The sequence below is a fragment of the Podarcis gaigeae genome (assembly GCF_964106915.1).
Source record: "Podarcis gaigeae genome assembly, chromosome: 9".
In the NCBI taxonomy this organism is placed as follows: Eukaryota; Metazoa; Chordata; class Lepidosauria; order Squamata; family Lacertidae; genus Podarcis; species Podarcis gaigeae.
Window position 1 is genome coordinate 44,494,666 of NC_139685.1, and position 16,229 is coordinate 44,510,894.

At 43.5% G+C, this 16,229-nt stretch overlaps 1 protein-coding gene across 5 annotated transcripts in view; it reads right to left on the minus strand.

Moving 5' to 3' along the window:
• Window positions 1-653: 653 nt before the first annotated feature.
• The window catches only part of ZNF330 (zinc finger protein 330), a 37,233-nt gene continuing 21,657 nt past the window's right edge, over window positions 654-16,229 (minus strand). For 2 of the 5 annotated variants that reach the window (XM_083755992.1, XM_083755991.1), the window contains exons 2-11: window positions 13,137-13,215; window positions 11,280-11,409; window positions 10,711-10,730; window positions 10,538-10,608; window positions 9,506-9,585; window positions 7,629-7,755; window positions 6,474-6,578; window positions 4,913-4,959; window positions 3,585-3,702; window positions 654-1,754 (exon numbers count right to left, since the gene is read on the minus strand). In XM_083755992.1, the coding sequence (XP_083612118.1) occupies window positions 1,504-1,754; window positions 3,585-3,702; window positions 4,913-4,959; window positions 6,474-6,578; window positions 7,629-7,755; window positions 9,506-9,585; window positions 10,538-10,608; window positions 10,711-10,730; window positions 11,280-11,399 (939 nt within the window). In that variant the 5' untranslated portion in view covers window positions 11,400-11,409; window positions 13,137-13,215 and the 3' untranslated portion in view covers window positions 654-1,503. Of the gene's footprint in view, window positions 1,755-3,584; window positions 3,703-4,912; window positions 4,960-6,473; window positions 6,579-7,628; window positions 7,756-9,505; window positions 9,586-10,537; window positions 10,609-10,710; window positions 10,731-11,279; window positions 11,475-13,136; window positions 13,216-16,229 lie in introns of all 5 variants that reach the window. The other 3 variants (XM_083755993.1, XM_083755994.1, XM_083755995.1) reach the window with 2 other exon arrangements.

The window sequence follows — 16,229 nt, forward strand, 5'->3', positions numbered from 1 at the left end:
TCCCACCTTTTCCCCAGACTGGGACTTAAGGCAGCTTACAGATAAAATAGGAATAGCTAAAAACAGATTTATGTTTTGGGTTGGGAGGAGTGTCCACCACTCATCTTATCTTACTTCATTTAAATATTTTTACCCCACATTTTCATATAAGGTGCTTGGCATACGTACCGAATAAAATACCAACTTTCCCAAGCCCTCTGGTTGAAACGAAAAGGGCAGGGGGAGAAGCTGGTCAGGCCACTTCCAGTGGATGTAGCACATCCCTTCAGCTGGGTGGGAGTGATGGTGGCTGACAGCGAACACAGCAAAGGAGGAAGAGAAAAGAAGGGGTTCGGGGGCATACACAACGTAGATAAAAACTAGACTTAAAAGTAGCATGGGGGTGGGGCAGCACCAGTAACAGAGCAGGGCTGTTGGAAGTGTGAAGGCCAAGAGCCCTGGAAGGCTAAAAGGCTTACCAGAAGGGGCACCATGTCACTGCTGCACAGGGTGGGCAGCTGGCCCCAAGGCATGATGGGATACCGTTCTATTCTATAGGTCTGACAATGTCACTGATTTTAGGAGGCTGTTTTAGGAGGCCGTGCCCTTTTCTCTGACCATATATCTGTCAACACCACCCTCCCTCTGCTGCAGCAAAACACAAGGACACAGGATGAAAGAGAGAGCGCGATGGACTTTATTAGGCAAGGAGGATGCAGTGACATTTTTATGGCGACAAATCTAAGATCAAAAGTTTATTTAGGTCACACTGCAAGTGGCTGCGAGCGCTACAGTTAATGTCTGGCCGTTCAAAAAGGCAGGAACTGACAATTCTCCAGTAGTGCATTACAAGAGACTATATTGATCAGTCTTGCTTACACAAAATGTCAAAGTAACTTTAATTCCAATTTATATTTAGAGTACAATGGCTTGTAGCAAGCATTTCCCCAAGTGCTCAAGCTAGATCAATATTTATGAAAAACCTAGGAGACAGCTTTCAATATATAAAAATAGTTGATGCCCACTGCCACCAATACTTATGAATTTATGAAACATGATGACAAAACCCTCCCCCAAAATTACTCAAGAAAAATAACTTTGCTTCTAAATAATGCCTGGAAACAAAAATTACCTTAGCCTTCCCACACTTCCAACTTATGCTGTAGAGAGAGCATTAGGTCTCAACCTCATTTCCAAGTTCCCTGAACTAATGTGAACCCTCACACCCTTTAGTCTCCAAGCCTTCCAATATCTTTAGCCATACAAATCTTTTCTTGATCTCCTGCAAATTGCTCCATTCCTTTTGATTCCTAGTAAGCTTTGCTATTTGAAAAGTCTAGCTGTGTTATTCCAGTGCCACCACACATAAAAATTCACTAAGTACACAAACAGTTCCTCTCAAATGCTAGCTCCACCATAAATGTGGGCTTATGGCCAGATGGTAAGCACGTTTACCCGGAAGTTAAGGGCCACCATGTTAAAGGGGACTGACTGCTTCTTAAAAGTGTGCTTACGTAAGTAGCCTTAGTCATCCGCCTCCTCATAGTGTGCATAGCCGCTGGCATAGGTTCTTCCTAAATTCAAGTGACCAAACATACTGGTTGCCTCCGTTTCCGAATCCCTGCCTCCTTCCTCCTCCTCCTCGTCTTCATCGTCATCCTCTGCTTCGTAATCATCATCTTTGCCAGCCGAAAGGTTCTTCCAATAGGCATCATAGCCGGAAGCCCCGTCAGCCTCTTCGCCTCCTGTCTGTCGGCCAAACCTCAGAGAGCGTGCTGCAGAAAGAGAGGAAAACATCCTGTCTTTGTTTCACTTCCCATCAAGGAAGGTGGGTGTTAAATAGTTCAGGTTAAACCCCAACAACTCTACCTTACATCTATTTTCACATGTGTAATTCTCATGATTGCACCGTCAAATAACACTAGAAGCAGGTAAGGCATTATCACAAATCCGTAAGAAACCCATTCATTCATTCATTCATTCATTCATTCATTCATTCATTCTTTGTCTTCTTTAATTTTTTCTCCCCCTCCTCATTTACAGGATCATTCTGGTTAGCCAGTGTGCTCCTGGTGAAACAAGGCACAGAGGCTTCTCTGCGGTTTACACCCTTTCTGACGGAGATGAAACCATCCTCATCTCGTTGCATTAATTCAAAAATACGCTACCAGATTTTATGACAAGTCTTTTGAACAGGGAAGAACATGGACTTCCCAGTACGAGGTTTGCTGCAGGTGATAAGGGTAATTGCAGGTGGAAATGGTTACCAGTGTTAGAATAATAATAACTAATAAATAATAATAATATCTTTATTGTCAATGTACAACCTGTGTACAATGAAATTAACCGAGCCTCCCCCCCAAAACACATTCTCATTGCACTCTGTGTGCTTGTCGCACAACACACCAACCTCGAAAGTTGGTTGCATATATTATTTTCCGTTCAGAAACCTAACAGTCCATGGATAGAAACTGTTTTTTAGCCTGTTGGTATGACAGATTATACTTCTATAACTCCTGCCCAAGGGTAGAAGATTAAAGAGGTGCTGGCCAGGGTGTGAATCATCCCTGAGAATTTTTCTCTCTCCTAAGGCAACGATCCTTTGCGATGTCATCTAGCGGGCTCAGGGGACAGCCCATGATATCAAGTGCTGTGTTCACCACCCTCTGTAAAGACTTTCTGTCCATGGCTGTCAAGCCAACGTACCACACTGTGATACAATATGAGAGCACACTTTCTATTGTGGACCAGTAGAAGGAGGTCATCAATTGTTGTTTAACATTGTTCTTTCGCAAGACCCAGAGGAAATGTAGTCTCCTTTGGGCCTTCCTCAGCACCTGAGTTATACTGTTTATCCAAGTTAGGTCTTCACTAAGGTAAACTCCTAGGAATTTAAAGGAAGAGACTCTCTCCACACAACCCCCCCCCTCCCACTGATATACAACAGGGCTAGTTCCCCTCTCTTCCTCCGAAAGTCCAACACTCAGGTATATAAGCTAATTGCCAAATGGCAGCTTTAATCTAGGTTACGGTCACCACAATGGAATGTCTAGGTGCCATTGGGGTGGGGTGTTGAAATTAATTAATATACTGCTTTATGTTTTAATGCAAAAGTTCAGCGCGGTTTACAGCACATTAAAACATCAAATAAAACAATCCAGAATAATAACAAAATCAAGCTTCAAGAAAAGCTTCTCTAAGTGACATGATTAATATAGCAGCCCCGTAGCAGAAGTACTCTAGGAAGCATATGGGGTGTAGTGGTTAAGAGTGTCAGAACAGGACCTGGGAGACCAGGGTTCAAATCCCCACTCAGCCATGAAGCTCACTGGGTGACCTTGGGCCAGTCACAGCCTCTTAACCTACCTCACAGGGTTGTTGTAGGGATTAACTGAGGAGGAAGGTAAACCATGTACTCCTTGGGAGAAAAATGTGGGAGATTAATGCAATACACAAGCTCTTCTGCTTACCTGCTTAAGAAAGCTGCAGGGGCCAGCCAGGTGGAGATGTCAGCTGCCAACCTAGCATCCAGAGATCTCCACATGGTCGCAAAACATGCCTGGTGCCTGGGGAATTCTGAATGCCATTACCAAAGGGAAACTTACTTGACATGCTCAGGTCCTTAGTCTGTTGCGTTTCATGGCCACACTTAGGGCAGGGGGGCTCCCTTCCCTTCTCTTGTTTGAAAACCTTACTCCGTGCGTGATCATCGCAGAAACAAGCCTGCAGGTTATATAAAATAAATAAAAGGGGAAATAGATCACAAAAGAACAGACTGCAATCGGAAAAGAAGCCCCATGGAGAAACACAGCAGACTGCCCAAGCTGAGTGGCGATGGGATACATACCACTACCATCTAGCAAGCTCCATTTGAATCTTTTTAATTCACTAAAATATATGCAGCCCTCCTTCTGCATGAAAGCTAGCTAATGACATTAGGGGGAGACAAGAATAGTTCCTCCTCTTAAGTACTTGTTTGAGTGGGGCAACTGGATGGAGACATTTCAGTCTAGCTGGCGATGCAAGACTCAGCATAAATCAGGGCCCGTAAGGACAGCTGTGCCTCTTCCCAATCTACTCAACCAGCTCCTGTTCAGAGCCGTGAGCAACTGCAGGGGAAGTTGGAGTAACTGAAATTGGGCTCTTCATCCCCATAAAGCCCTTCTCTGTCATGGCTACGGATCTTTGGACTCAGCTGCATGCCAGTGGCGGGCAGGACCAGAAGCAAAAGTGAATGGGACAAGGAATGCGTCCCACGCCTTTGTACAATAGGGTGCATGCCAGCCATTCAAAACTCAAAGAGTTTTCTACAAACACACATGCACACATTCTCCATCTTTCATCGAGGCAAACGAGAGGCTTTAATACAGTCCAAGGACACAATTTCAGCCAGGCGACAGACAGCACTGGTGCACCAGAGGGAGTGGTCTGGGGAGAGGGGCCACGAGCCCCACTTCCCTGAGGCAAATGATTCATTAGAACCCCGTGAACGATAATACTAGCAGATATATAGAAAATGTGCAGGGTAATGAGATGTTATCTCGGCTTCACGCGGAAGCAGCCTGTTGCAGACAGCAGCCAGACAAAGATGAAAGATTTTTGCATTTTGAATGAAAGGAAACCAGCGGAGGGAAAAGGCTGCAGCAGTGCTGAGGCTGTAACAATGAGCGAAGGAAGGCAATTTTAGCAACTGGGGTTTAGAAGGACTGGAGGGAAGGAACACCAAGTGTCCAGGAACACAGCATGGAGGTTACATTAATCAAAGAGAGATGGGAACAGGACCCAGATAACTTCTTTGGGGAGGCGGGTGGGAATCAGGAGACGTTTTTTGATGCATTGTGGAGAAGGACGCGGCAAGAACCGCCAGCAGCTTTCAATGTATATGAGAGCTGTGAGCCCGATACATCTACTTTCTAAATGCTTTTGCTGTTACCTTACAACGGAGACATGAATGCTGCCCAAGTCGATTACAGGAAACACCTATTAGGCAAGATAAAAAAGGCATGCTTGAATAATGAGATTTCATGGCTTTGCTCTTTTCCTTTTGCCTTCTAAGCCAAGGTCAACTATTCAGTTCAATGGGTAGCCTCAGGCTTTCCATGACTGCGCCTCTTTAAAGTACAAGGAAAATGAACACTCTGCCTCAGCCGAGAAAAAGAAGTGAACAGACATTTTTAACGATGTCCCTACAGAGCTCGGGCCCAACGTTGCTCTTCCTCCCTTCCTGAAAGCAGAGGAAGTCCTCTTGACTGGAAGCAACAGCTTGTACAACCAGGACGAGCAGAATAACTAGACTGAACAACAACAACAAATGTGGGGAACTTTACAAGCAGTAATGCTGGGGGAGAAGTGCAAAACTCAGGCACATCACAAACCTGGCATTAGTGCAAGGAGGGCCTAAACACACCAGCCTGGCTCTCCTTGAACTAAAACAACAACAATTTATTACTTATAACAAGAAGAAGAAGAAGAAGAATCATTTATTACTTATAACCCGCCCATCTGACTGGATTGTCCCAGACACTCTGGGAGACTTCCAACGTAATAAAAACATAGCAAAACATCAAATATAAAAAAACTTCCTGATACAGGGTTGCCTTCAGATGTCTTTGGAAAGTTATAACAAAAAAAAAATTCCTTCCAGTAGCACCCTAAAGACCAACTAAGTTAGTTCTTGGTATGAGCTTTCGTGTGCATGCACACTTCTTCAGATAGGTATCTGAAGAAGTGTGCATGCACACGAAAGCTCATACCAAGAACTAACTTAGTTGGTCTTTAAGGTGCTACTGGAAGGAATTTTTTTTTTTTTTTTTTTTTTTTTGACTATGGCAGACCAACACGGCTACCTATCTGTATTTGGAAAGTTATGTACAGGCAGTGACCATTTTAGGTGCATCTAAGTGACATGCAATCACCGATGTGCGGGTCTTTTTCAGCCTGGTAGAAGGCAGAATGGAGGTGTAATGAGGTGGGGTGTGCTTATTATATGCACTCCACTGATGCACACAGGGGCCAGGAACAGAACCCCAATTCAAAATGGCTGCCATCTGTAGTGGTTTACCTGTTTGACATCTGATGGGAGGGTGTTCCACAAGGCAGTCACCACTACTGAGAAGGCCCTTTGCCTGGTTCCCTGTAACTTCGCTTCTCACAGTGCGGGAACTACCAGAAGACCCTCAGAGCTGGATCTCAGGGTCTGGGCTAAATGATGGGCATGGGGTCACTCCTTAAGGTATACAGGGCCTAGTGGTGCACACTCTGGGCTTGTGAAAGGGACACATCCCAACTAGACCCTATACTGGCATTGTTCAGTACCCAACTTCATCTGCAAAACACTGACCCATCTTACTCATGGTATGGGGTTGGGGGAAGGTTGCTACATTCCACAAGGCACTGGCTTAAAGTTCGCTACCAAACTACTATCTGGATATGAGCAGAAGCAGTTAAAAGCTGGTTCACCTTTAATAAGGGAGACTTTCAGGGATATAGCTTACATTTAAAGGTCTCGGCTTCCAGGACTTGGCAGCTGGCCTGATGTTCAAACTGATCATCTTCGCAAAGAAAATTGTGGCAAAAACAGCAGCTGAATATTCTGCCTCCTAGAAGATTCAGCAAGACACAATGTAAAGGATCAAAATCAGTCCCCACACTCCCTAGCATCAAAAAACAAGCAGATGTCATGAATCAATTCTAGGAATGAAAGAAAACCTGGCCTGTCTTGCACCAGATAGAAAAATACTGTGGATTACAGTGGTACCAGCCATTTGTGTAAACAAGATGTTTTATAATATTAATCGCGTTTTCCTGGTTAGGTTGAGATGGCTTGGTCACGGAATGACGAGACCACCATATTAAAAGAGATTTTATTGCACAGCAGCATCTAAACCAAATATTCCAGCTACATCTGCACCCACCCCACCCCTCAAAAATAGCCTAAACTAACAGTTCAGTTCTATACATGTCTTGCTGCTTTTGGCGGATTGCAGTCTAAGGTGGTACACTGTTAAGGCCATTGAGATAAAGAGGAGAAAGGCAATGAAACACCTTTTCCTGAAACTGGAGTGGTGGTGGGGGGGGGGTGAAAGGAAGAGATATGCACAACATCCCAAGAGGATACTGTAATTTTGCAGAGTTGATGGTTTAGCACAGGCTTTTATGACTACTGATAATGATAGCTAGTAGCACAAATTACCTTGGTAGTTTGAAAACTTCCCTCCTGTGTAATATACTTTCGGACAGACAATGTGTCAGTGGGAGGGAGTTCACGTGATAAATTGCATCATGAGCTGCAGCCAATCCAAACAGCCTGTGCAAATACTCCCAAGGGATAGCCAGCTAAGTCACAGGCACTTAAGCCTACCAGTTTCAACAAGTCTACCCCGAGTACAACCTTAACACACATCCTCAATTCCTACACATAGAACGAGTAATAGTTTTCTTGCATGTGTCATCTGAAAAGGGATATGTGAAGGGGTCTGCCTCTCCTCCAATTTTAGGATTCTCTACTTCTAGTGAAGTTGTTTTCAATTCATAAAGACTTGCTACGGCAAGGAAACTAGCCCTGTAGCCACCTTCCTTTGGTAATTGGTGAGCTTTCCAAATGCAAGTGAAACAAGAGAACACACCCCTCTAACTGGTGAACAACTCACCGTGATCCCAGACACCTCTCTCACATTCAATGCACTCTGCGTCGGCCAGAGGACAGATACAAGCATGGGTGCTAAGGCATTTCCTGCCATGGCAAACCCAAGCTTCACAGAAATCACATATGGCCCCCTGCAAAACAAGAACCCACACATTACTATGGACTTTGGCAGAACTCTATATAAGCACCAGCTCTGCTGAACAAGCAAGGACCGGGCATGCATTCCAGGCAGCGACAGCAGGAGGGAGTCATTCTGAAGCAGTGGAAGGCAATTTTGCTCAGCGCTGCCATCCATCTCCCAAATGCATTCCATATTCTCAGGGCTCTTTTTTTTTTTTTTTTTTTGCAAGACTGCTAAGTGCCCATTCCTAAAGTACATTACATGAAATTGAATCCCATTGATTTTCTTTCTGTGTTTTCTTTTTTAATCCCACACGCTACTCTCAGCAACCAGAATTGCTCGGAAGTCCTCGCTAAGGAACGCGACAGACCTGGACAAGATGTTCCAAAGTATGCAAGCAGCCTGCGTTTCACTGGCTACTCCCCCCACCCCCCATGAATTGGCTCTTGCTGTGCTGTCTCATCCAGGGAGCCATGCATGTGGACAACAACAGAGCTGCCCATTATGTTCATACCAGGCAATGTATTCAGGGAAGCTTTGCTTATTTGCAAAAGGATTTGCACTATGCAGTTTGCTCGTGACAGCATAGAACACGCAGAAACAAGGAAGTCGAACTTCAAAAGAAATACCGTATTTACTCGAGTCCAATGCACCATCGCACCTCAATTTTCAGAACCTTGAAACCAAAAAAAGGAGTTGCTGGCAAATGTAAATGTCCCATCGAATCTAATGCAGACCTTAATTTTCGTGTCGTAATTTGGCCAAAAAAAGGTGAACATTAGATTTGAGTAAATACGGTATTTTAAAAATGCACAATCTTGTTTTCCTCTCCTCTATATATGGGCTAATAGTGTTTTTTGTCTTGAGTTACTAGTTAACCTTCCCATGATTCCAGGCTCAATTGTTACCTTTCATGGAACCTTTACCTTTCTTGAAACGTGTGACTCTGAAGTCCAAGACTGGGATATTCACGACTTTGGTTGCAAGCTGCCTTACAGATAGGCATGGTCGTGCCTATTAATTTGAAAAGGGCTTAAGCATGCACAATGATCTGTGCAAATGTTACCATTCCTGCATTTTCCTGCAGTAAAAACAGGTAACAGTGGCTGAACCTCAACACTGAAATCCAGGGCTCTGCAATCGAGGGGCCTGCAAATGACCACCCAGGCAACAGAAGGCGATGGAGGGCAGGGGCACACAGACTCCCAAATCATCATCCTGTCTTATTTTTAAAAAACATTTTATAGCCAGGATTCAGAAGGTTCTGGTTGCTAATTTGAACAATGTTTTTTTTAATGCTTATTCCAAAATACATGTGTTTACCTTCAAGATAGCAGAACCAAAGATCACGATGGTGCTATGAGTTTAAACTGTGCATGCTTATGAGTTTGTTTGCTTTTTATTTACCAGGGTTGGCAAAATATTTTGGCTTTTTGCTCCAATATAACAGGAATGTAGAAACCATTGTAATGCATAGAATTGCAGGGGAGTCAGGAAGGCTGTGGAAGAGCAATGTTATTTTTATTTATTTTTATTTATTACTACTACTACTACTACTACTACTACTACTACTACTATTAATGTGAGCTTCACAACTCCCTCTGTGTGGTAAGACCACCACTCCAGGGTTGAAAATTACTGAGCTGCACCACTGGGTAACAAGAAAAGAGCCATCAGCACAGTTGGGCAAGTAATCTCTTCAAACTTTAGTTGCACTTATCACATATTCTAAAACTGATGTATTGTTTCCAGATACATACCACCATAGAAAGCCCAGTGCTGTACACACCAGCATGTTTTATGACACAGTCTGAAGATTTCATCATGCATTTTGTTTTGCCTATTACAGAGAGAAAAGAAATATTACACACACACACACACACACACACACACACACACGAGTGTTCAGCAACACTAAAGCTCCATAAAAAGCCATAGCATTTGTCTCTTTCAGTGTTTACAAGTGTTTCAAGCTAAGGGGGGAAAAGTGAGAGTAAGGACTATCATACAGACTTTCACTCCCTCTTCTCCCCTCCACCACTGGCTTGCAACTCACCAATTTTTTATGGGTTTCTCTCAACCCTTTGGAGCAGATTTGGTGGAGCAAAAAGAAGAAGTCCTGTTGTGCAGACCGTAGTCTTTGCACTAATACGACAGTCTTATTGGATACAACCGAATAATTTATTTTTTCAGACAGTTCACCATCTTAGAAGAGGCATTCTTTATTCATCATGGATGGGGGGATGGGGAACCTGTTGCCTTCCAGATATTGCTGCATAATTGAAAATTGACCTCGCTTGCTGGGGCTGATGGGAATTGGAAGTCTGGAGGGACAAAGGTTCCAGAGTCCAGAAACATCTGGAGGACTGCAGGTTCCACATTCCTGCACTAGAGAGGCTGCCTCTTCTGAAGATACACCCTTTCATCTGCAGTTTTTACAACTGCTTTATTAAAAATAATTTGCTGCATGGTTAAAGGTGCTGATAGTTTAGACTGAACAATTAAAAGCAGCTAATGTTTTCAGCCCCAGAAGGAGCCCAAATAAGGTAACTTTCCTGTCGCGTTTGAGGGTGAATAACCTGTGTCCCTCCAGATATTGCTGGAGTCGCTACTCCCACCAGCTGCAGCCAGCGTGGCCAATGGTCAGGGATGATGGAAACTAAAATCCAGCCACATCTGGCACCAACAGAGTCAAAATATGGCTAAGTTTGTATAATCAGGCCACAATGCAAAAATAAAATTCTACGCACAGACCAATTGTAGGAACACAGAGAATTAAGAGAAAGACTTACCGCACTGTGCGCAAATGGGCAGCTTCTGGACAGAGCTACAAAAGTAGCAAAAAGCTCTATTTTTCTGCCGTCTGTCAGAATAAAAAAAAGGGTGAAACAAATAAATGAATGAAGTCCGTTTAAAATGGTGCCAAAAATGTTACATGTAAAGGAAATACTGAATGCGCATTTACCTTTGACATTTATCACATTCCTGTAAGAGAAAGAGAGATTGTTTTACAGGAGTTCCCATTTAAATTCAGAGTTTATAAACTTGTGAATTCACTTGCCACAAACACAGTTCGTTGGTCCTTTCCCCACTTTGAGTGCCCCGTGCAAATACAAACACACAATGAAGGTGCAACAGTCAGTGCTGCAGGTGGAGTATACCCATGTGTTTGTATACGTAAAGTCCTTCTGGTATCGCTAGGAGGGCTCCAAAAGCTTTGCCCTGGATCAATAACCAGCTCTTATTTGTACTTGCCGCTACCCTCCCCCTTCCTTTGTGAAAACCAGACAACTTGAAGAAGAGCTGAAGAAGAATTTCACTCTCTCTGTGTGTGCAACGGGAACTATTTCATTGTTTAAGAAGATTTATAACATCCGGTGTCTTTTACAAAATCTCAAGGTTATATGCTTAGGATCTAGTTCTGCTTGTTTCAATCTGATAAAGCACTGTCAATCTCACCCTCCTCTCCTTGACACTGGGAGAGGAGAAGAAGGAATTTTAAAGCCATTATCAGAAATACATCTCAATATTTACCATGGAAGCATTGCAGGGATGTTTAGCCAAATCAATGTTGCCTCTTGAAGCCCTTATCTGCTTCTCCCGTTCTTTACGGCTCTCGGCCTTCTTGCGAGCGCCAGTCTTCTTTTTAGGCATTCTTCACTTTCTGGGAGACAATGTTTTACTCAACAACATTTGACGAAGAGTGATTGGTATCCTCTAAAATGGATGCTAAACGTAATTTTTAAAATCGTGACATATTCCTCCCTGCCAGATTTTTATTTTTATTTTGGAATGTGCCCATAAACACGCATTAGCAATTCTAATCACCGACCACTTGCCCTTCAGGTGCTGATAGGCTACAACTCCCATAATCTCTGACCACTGGCTAGGCCAACTGGGGATGATAGGATTTGGGAGTCCAACAACAACTGGTTAGCCACCCCTGCTCCAGAGTTCCCAAACTAGCTGCTCAACACAGAATAGCTACACCTAGAAAGAAAAAAAGATACGAAATGAAAACTATTCGTAGCTTTGTTGTCAAATGCCCTGAAACTCGTATGTTTTGGCTCCCGAACGCAGCAAACTCAGAAGTGATTGTTCCGGTTTGCAAACGTAAACGTTCTTTTGGAACCCAAATATTCAATGGGGCTTCCACGGCTTCTGATTGGCTGCAGGAGCTTCCTGCAGCCAATCAGAAGCCGCAATTTGGTTTTTGAATGTTTTGGAAGTCAAACGGATTTCCGGAACGGATTCCGTTCGACTTCCAAGGTACAACTGTAATAGAGTGGCTGACAAGAGCAGCAGTCTTAACCTGAAGCTCAATACCAAAGGAACACTTGGTCCTTACCCTTTCTTTTGCCTAGTTCTCCAAGGCAGCAACCCATCACTTGTAACCAGCAGAGTAAGGCTTCTCCCTCGCTCCCCAACAAGTATTTCCCCATGAACAACGGGTTCATGAGTGTCTGCCCCATGGTGATATTGCATTCCCACAGAAGTGTGGGATAGGACAGTGTGATTCAAGTGATAGCCTGTGGGTTATACATTGTAAGTTGCTGGGAGTCCCAAGCAGAGAGAAGTCTTAATTAAAAATAAAGAATTTTAAGCTTGTTTTTAAAAAATTAGATTGGATGGGAATGATGCATATTGTACTAAAGAAAGATATATATTTTTCTTATTATTAATGTGGGGAACTCATATAAGCTGGTTAGCCTTCTATACAGTGTTTAAATTGCATTAAAAAGTCATATTTTATATTCAGAATTGCATACCAAGCTGCCTGGTGGCAACAATCATTATTCTGTAGACTGACATCTATGACACTGAATACCCAATATCACATTATAAACTAGGTTTTCTTCCTGCTTAATGTCAATTTAGCAATAAGAACTTCAATCTTTGGTATTTATACATATCATTCTAGGCATTTATTACACACCTTGAAGCACTGTAATAGCAATTTGTGGAAAAATTGGATGCTTCAAAAAATGTCAAGAGCATATTGGTCGTAAGCAATGCTACCACCTAAAATTATTCCTTCTGTCACGTACTCAGGAGACTGAACCCATATTATGAACTTTTAGTTATATGACAGCAGCTACTCAAGTCATTCATGTAAAATATTGGCAGCTGCTGGAATCGTTTATGTAAAATATTGGAGGGCACCAAACACACTGAATCTAAAATCATAATAATGCAGAATTATACTGCATTGGCTACATGGGGGGACTGGAACAGTTACTTCATCAGCTGATAGCTCTTGATCAATTACTGTGCGAAGTGCTATATACCCCAGTGTACAACTCTACCTTGAAATGGTCTAAGATTCTCATCTTATTCCCAAATCCCCGTTTAGGAAAGGGGTGAGAAATAAAACTGCCCTTGTCAACATACCTCAAAAAAGGATATTGCAGAGATGAAAAAGATGCAGAAAATGACAACCAAAAAGGTCAAGAGGTTGAAGCAACTCCCCCTGTAAGGAAAGGTTACAACAGCTTTTGAATTTTGTGAAAAAACAAGGATAAGGGGAAGGGAGGCGTGACATAGACTAGAGGGTGTAGATAGGGAAAATGTCCCCCCTCCCCTGAAATGGTGGGAAATTCAGAACAGACAAAGGGAAGTCCTTCTGCATACAGAGAGTAGTTGTGGAATTCAGTATCAAAAGATGTGGTCATGGCCACCAATGTAAACAGCTTTAAAAGGGGATTAGGCAAATTCATGGGTGAAAATGCTACCAATGGCTGCTAACCATTATGGATATATACTAGCGGTGTGGAGGCTAAACAATGAGGCAAACTGGAGTGATTTAGAAACTCAAATACAAAAGCTATTTGCCAAATGGCATGTTAAACCTAGGTAATGGTCACCACAATGGAATTTCTAGGACAGGCATAGGCAAACTCGACCCTCTAGATGTTTTGGGACTACAACTCCCATCATCCCTAGCTAACAGGACCAGTGGTCAGGGATGATGGGAATTGTAGTCCCAAAACATCTGGAGGGCCGAGTTTGCCTATGCCTGTTCTAAGAGGTGCCTTCCCCTGCCCCTCCAAGATTAAAAAGCTGTAAATGAATTGTGTAGATCCGTCAGCACAATGGAGGTGTCTGCCACCATCCTAGCATCCAAGGAAGTCCACATGGTCGCAACTGGACCTAGCATCCAGGAGAATTCTAACACTGTTTTGGGGGCTTCCCCTGTCAAAGTATGACATCAACACACATGTACATGAGACAGGGGCTCCACAAAGCCTTGTCACTTTGTTTTTCTGAACTTTGTAGCTCTGTAATTTTCAGACCATTGTAGCTCTATGTTTGCCTATGTCTCAATCTTTCCCTACAGTGGTGCCTCGCAAGACGAAAAGAATCCGTTCTGCGAGTCTCTTCGTCTTGCGGTTTTTTCGTCTTGCGAAGCAACCCTATTAGCGGCTTAGCGGCTATTAGCGGCAAAGCGGCAAAGTGGCTATTAGCGGTTTAGCAACTTAGAAAAAAGGGGGGGAGCGAAAAAATTGCAAGACTCGCAAGACGTTTTCATCTTGCAAAGCAAGCCCATAGAGAAATTCGTCTTGTGAAGCGCCTCGAAAAACGGAAAACCCTTTCGTCTAGCGGGTTTTTCGTCTTGCGAGGCATTCGTCTTGCGGGACACCACTGTAGTTCCATGGACTTTGCACGAAGTGAGGCTAAATTAAAGGTTGCCCGTGGAGTAGTAACAAGAGCTCTGCATTATTTTTCGCAAAGCACAACAGTGAATGATTTTTAAAGATGTGCTTTAAAAAAAAACCTATGCTGTTCTGTTTTAGCAAACAACAAAGATCTTCACAACTCCAAGGCAGTGTCCTAGTCAGTCTCATGTTGTGAGGCCTATCAGGGATCTGTACAGCCTATTTCAGAGGACCTAACCACCAGCAGGAAGGTTTTTTAAATGCACAAGCACAGCACTCAGTCACCTCGTAATGATTTAAAGGCAAGGAGTGAGATAAACCCCTGCTTCCCACCCTCCTCCAAAATGTGAAGCCAAAATGGAGGCTTAAGTCCTTTTTGCCTAATCAATGTATTGCCCTAATATGGATTGCAGAAGAATGTTCCCCCGCCAGAGTTCCTAGGCCTATTTGTCTGCAATTTGACAGGACAGGCTTAACCCACTCTTGATTAAGTTTTATCCAGTGTCTGTAAATTTCATCTGCTTCCACCAAAAGTCAGGGGATTATAGCCATATTTAGAGTGCCCATTAAGGCAAATGGAGAGATAAGTTTTACACAGAGTGCCATGGAATCCAACACACAGACTGGAGCAGAGGAGACAGTGATTCAGAAACAGACCAGATTTAAAAATAAAAAATACATAGACACAAGGCAACTCTTAAGGCCACCCTCAAGATCCGATGTCACACTGGCAGTTTTCGGTGTTCCTAACCCTAAAACTTCAGTAACCACTTTATAGTGCTTAACTACAACCAATGTAAACTCACCAAGAACGTATTCGGTCATTCATTTTGAGGTATTTATATATCACTTTTCAGATGAACCTGACAAAGCAGTTTTACATAAAAATGTGAAACCCCCAGAGTTATGTTTACTGGTACAACCTCCCCCAGTGCAGAGATTTTGTCTTTCAAAATTTGTCAAGCAAGAGTCATTGCCTTGTGACATCACAGGGGCCAGGCTTGTGAGGTCAGGATACTGGAGAAGTGACAGCCCTGTCTGCACACTGGGCCCCTCAAGAGCGAATGGGTTCTAGTGCAAGGGTTTTCCTGTGCTGCTGTATTTATGATTCCCCACTTTCAATTACACAGGTATAGCTCACAGGGTAGCAACAGCAACACTAACATTGTTAGTGTCATTTACGAAAACCTGAGCAAAATTGTTGGGCTTTAGGGAGAACAGCTAGCTCTTGAGTTGCCTGTCACCTTTCACTCCCTTGTTAGCTCAGAAGCAGGCCTGGGAGTGCAGCTTTGCTAATATCACAGGTCTATCCCCAGATGCAGCCAAAAATCCTCAGGAAAGGTTTCCCTTTGTTTCTTTTAAGGCACATATGAGTGTTATTGGACTACAACTCCCATCATCCCTGACCACTGAGCACACTAGCTAGGGCTGGGAGTTGTAGTCCAACATCACCCCAGAGCAGTGTTTCCCAAACTTGGCTCTCCCGCTGTTTTTTTCAGACTACAATTCCCATCATCCCTGTCCACTGGTCTTGCTAGCTAGGGATGATGGGAGTTGTAGTCCAAAAAAACAACAACAACCCAGTTGGGAGACCCAAGTTTAGGAAACACTGATCTGGAGGCTTCTTTAAGGCCTAGTTCACAGGCACAGCTAGCCGAAGCAAGCACAGAATTGGAAGCTGGCGGTGGGGTGGAGGCCACCACCCAACTTCTGGAAACTCTCGGAAAAGGGGGGCGATGGTGTGAAAGAGGAAACGGGGAAAGTTGAAACCAATTTCCCTGGGAACTGCTTGCCAGCCACATTGCAGCGAACAACCCCAAAGCTCCGG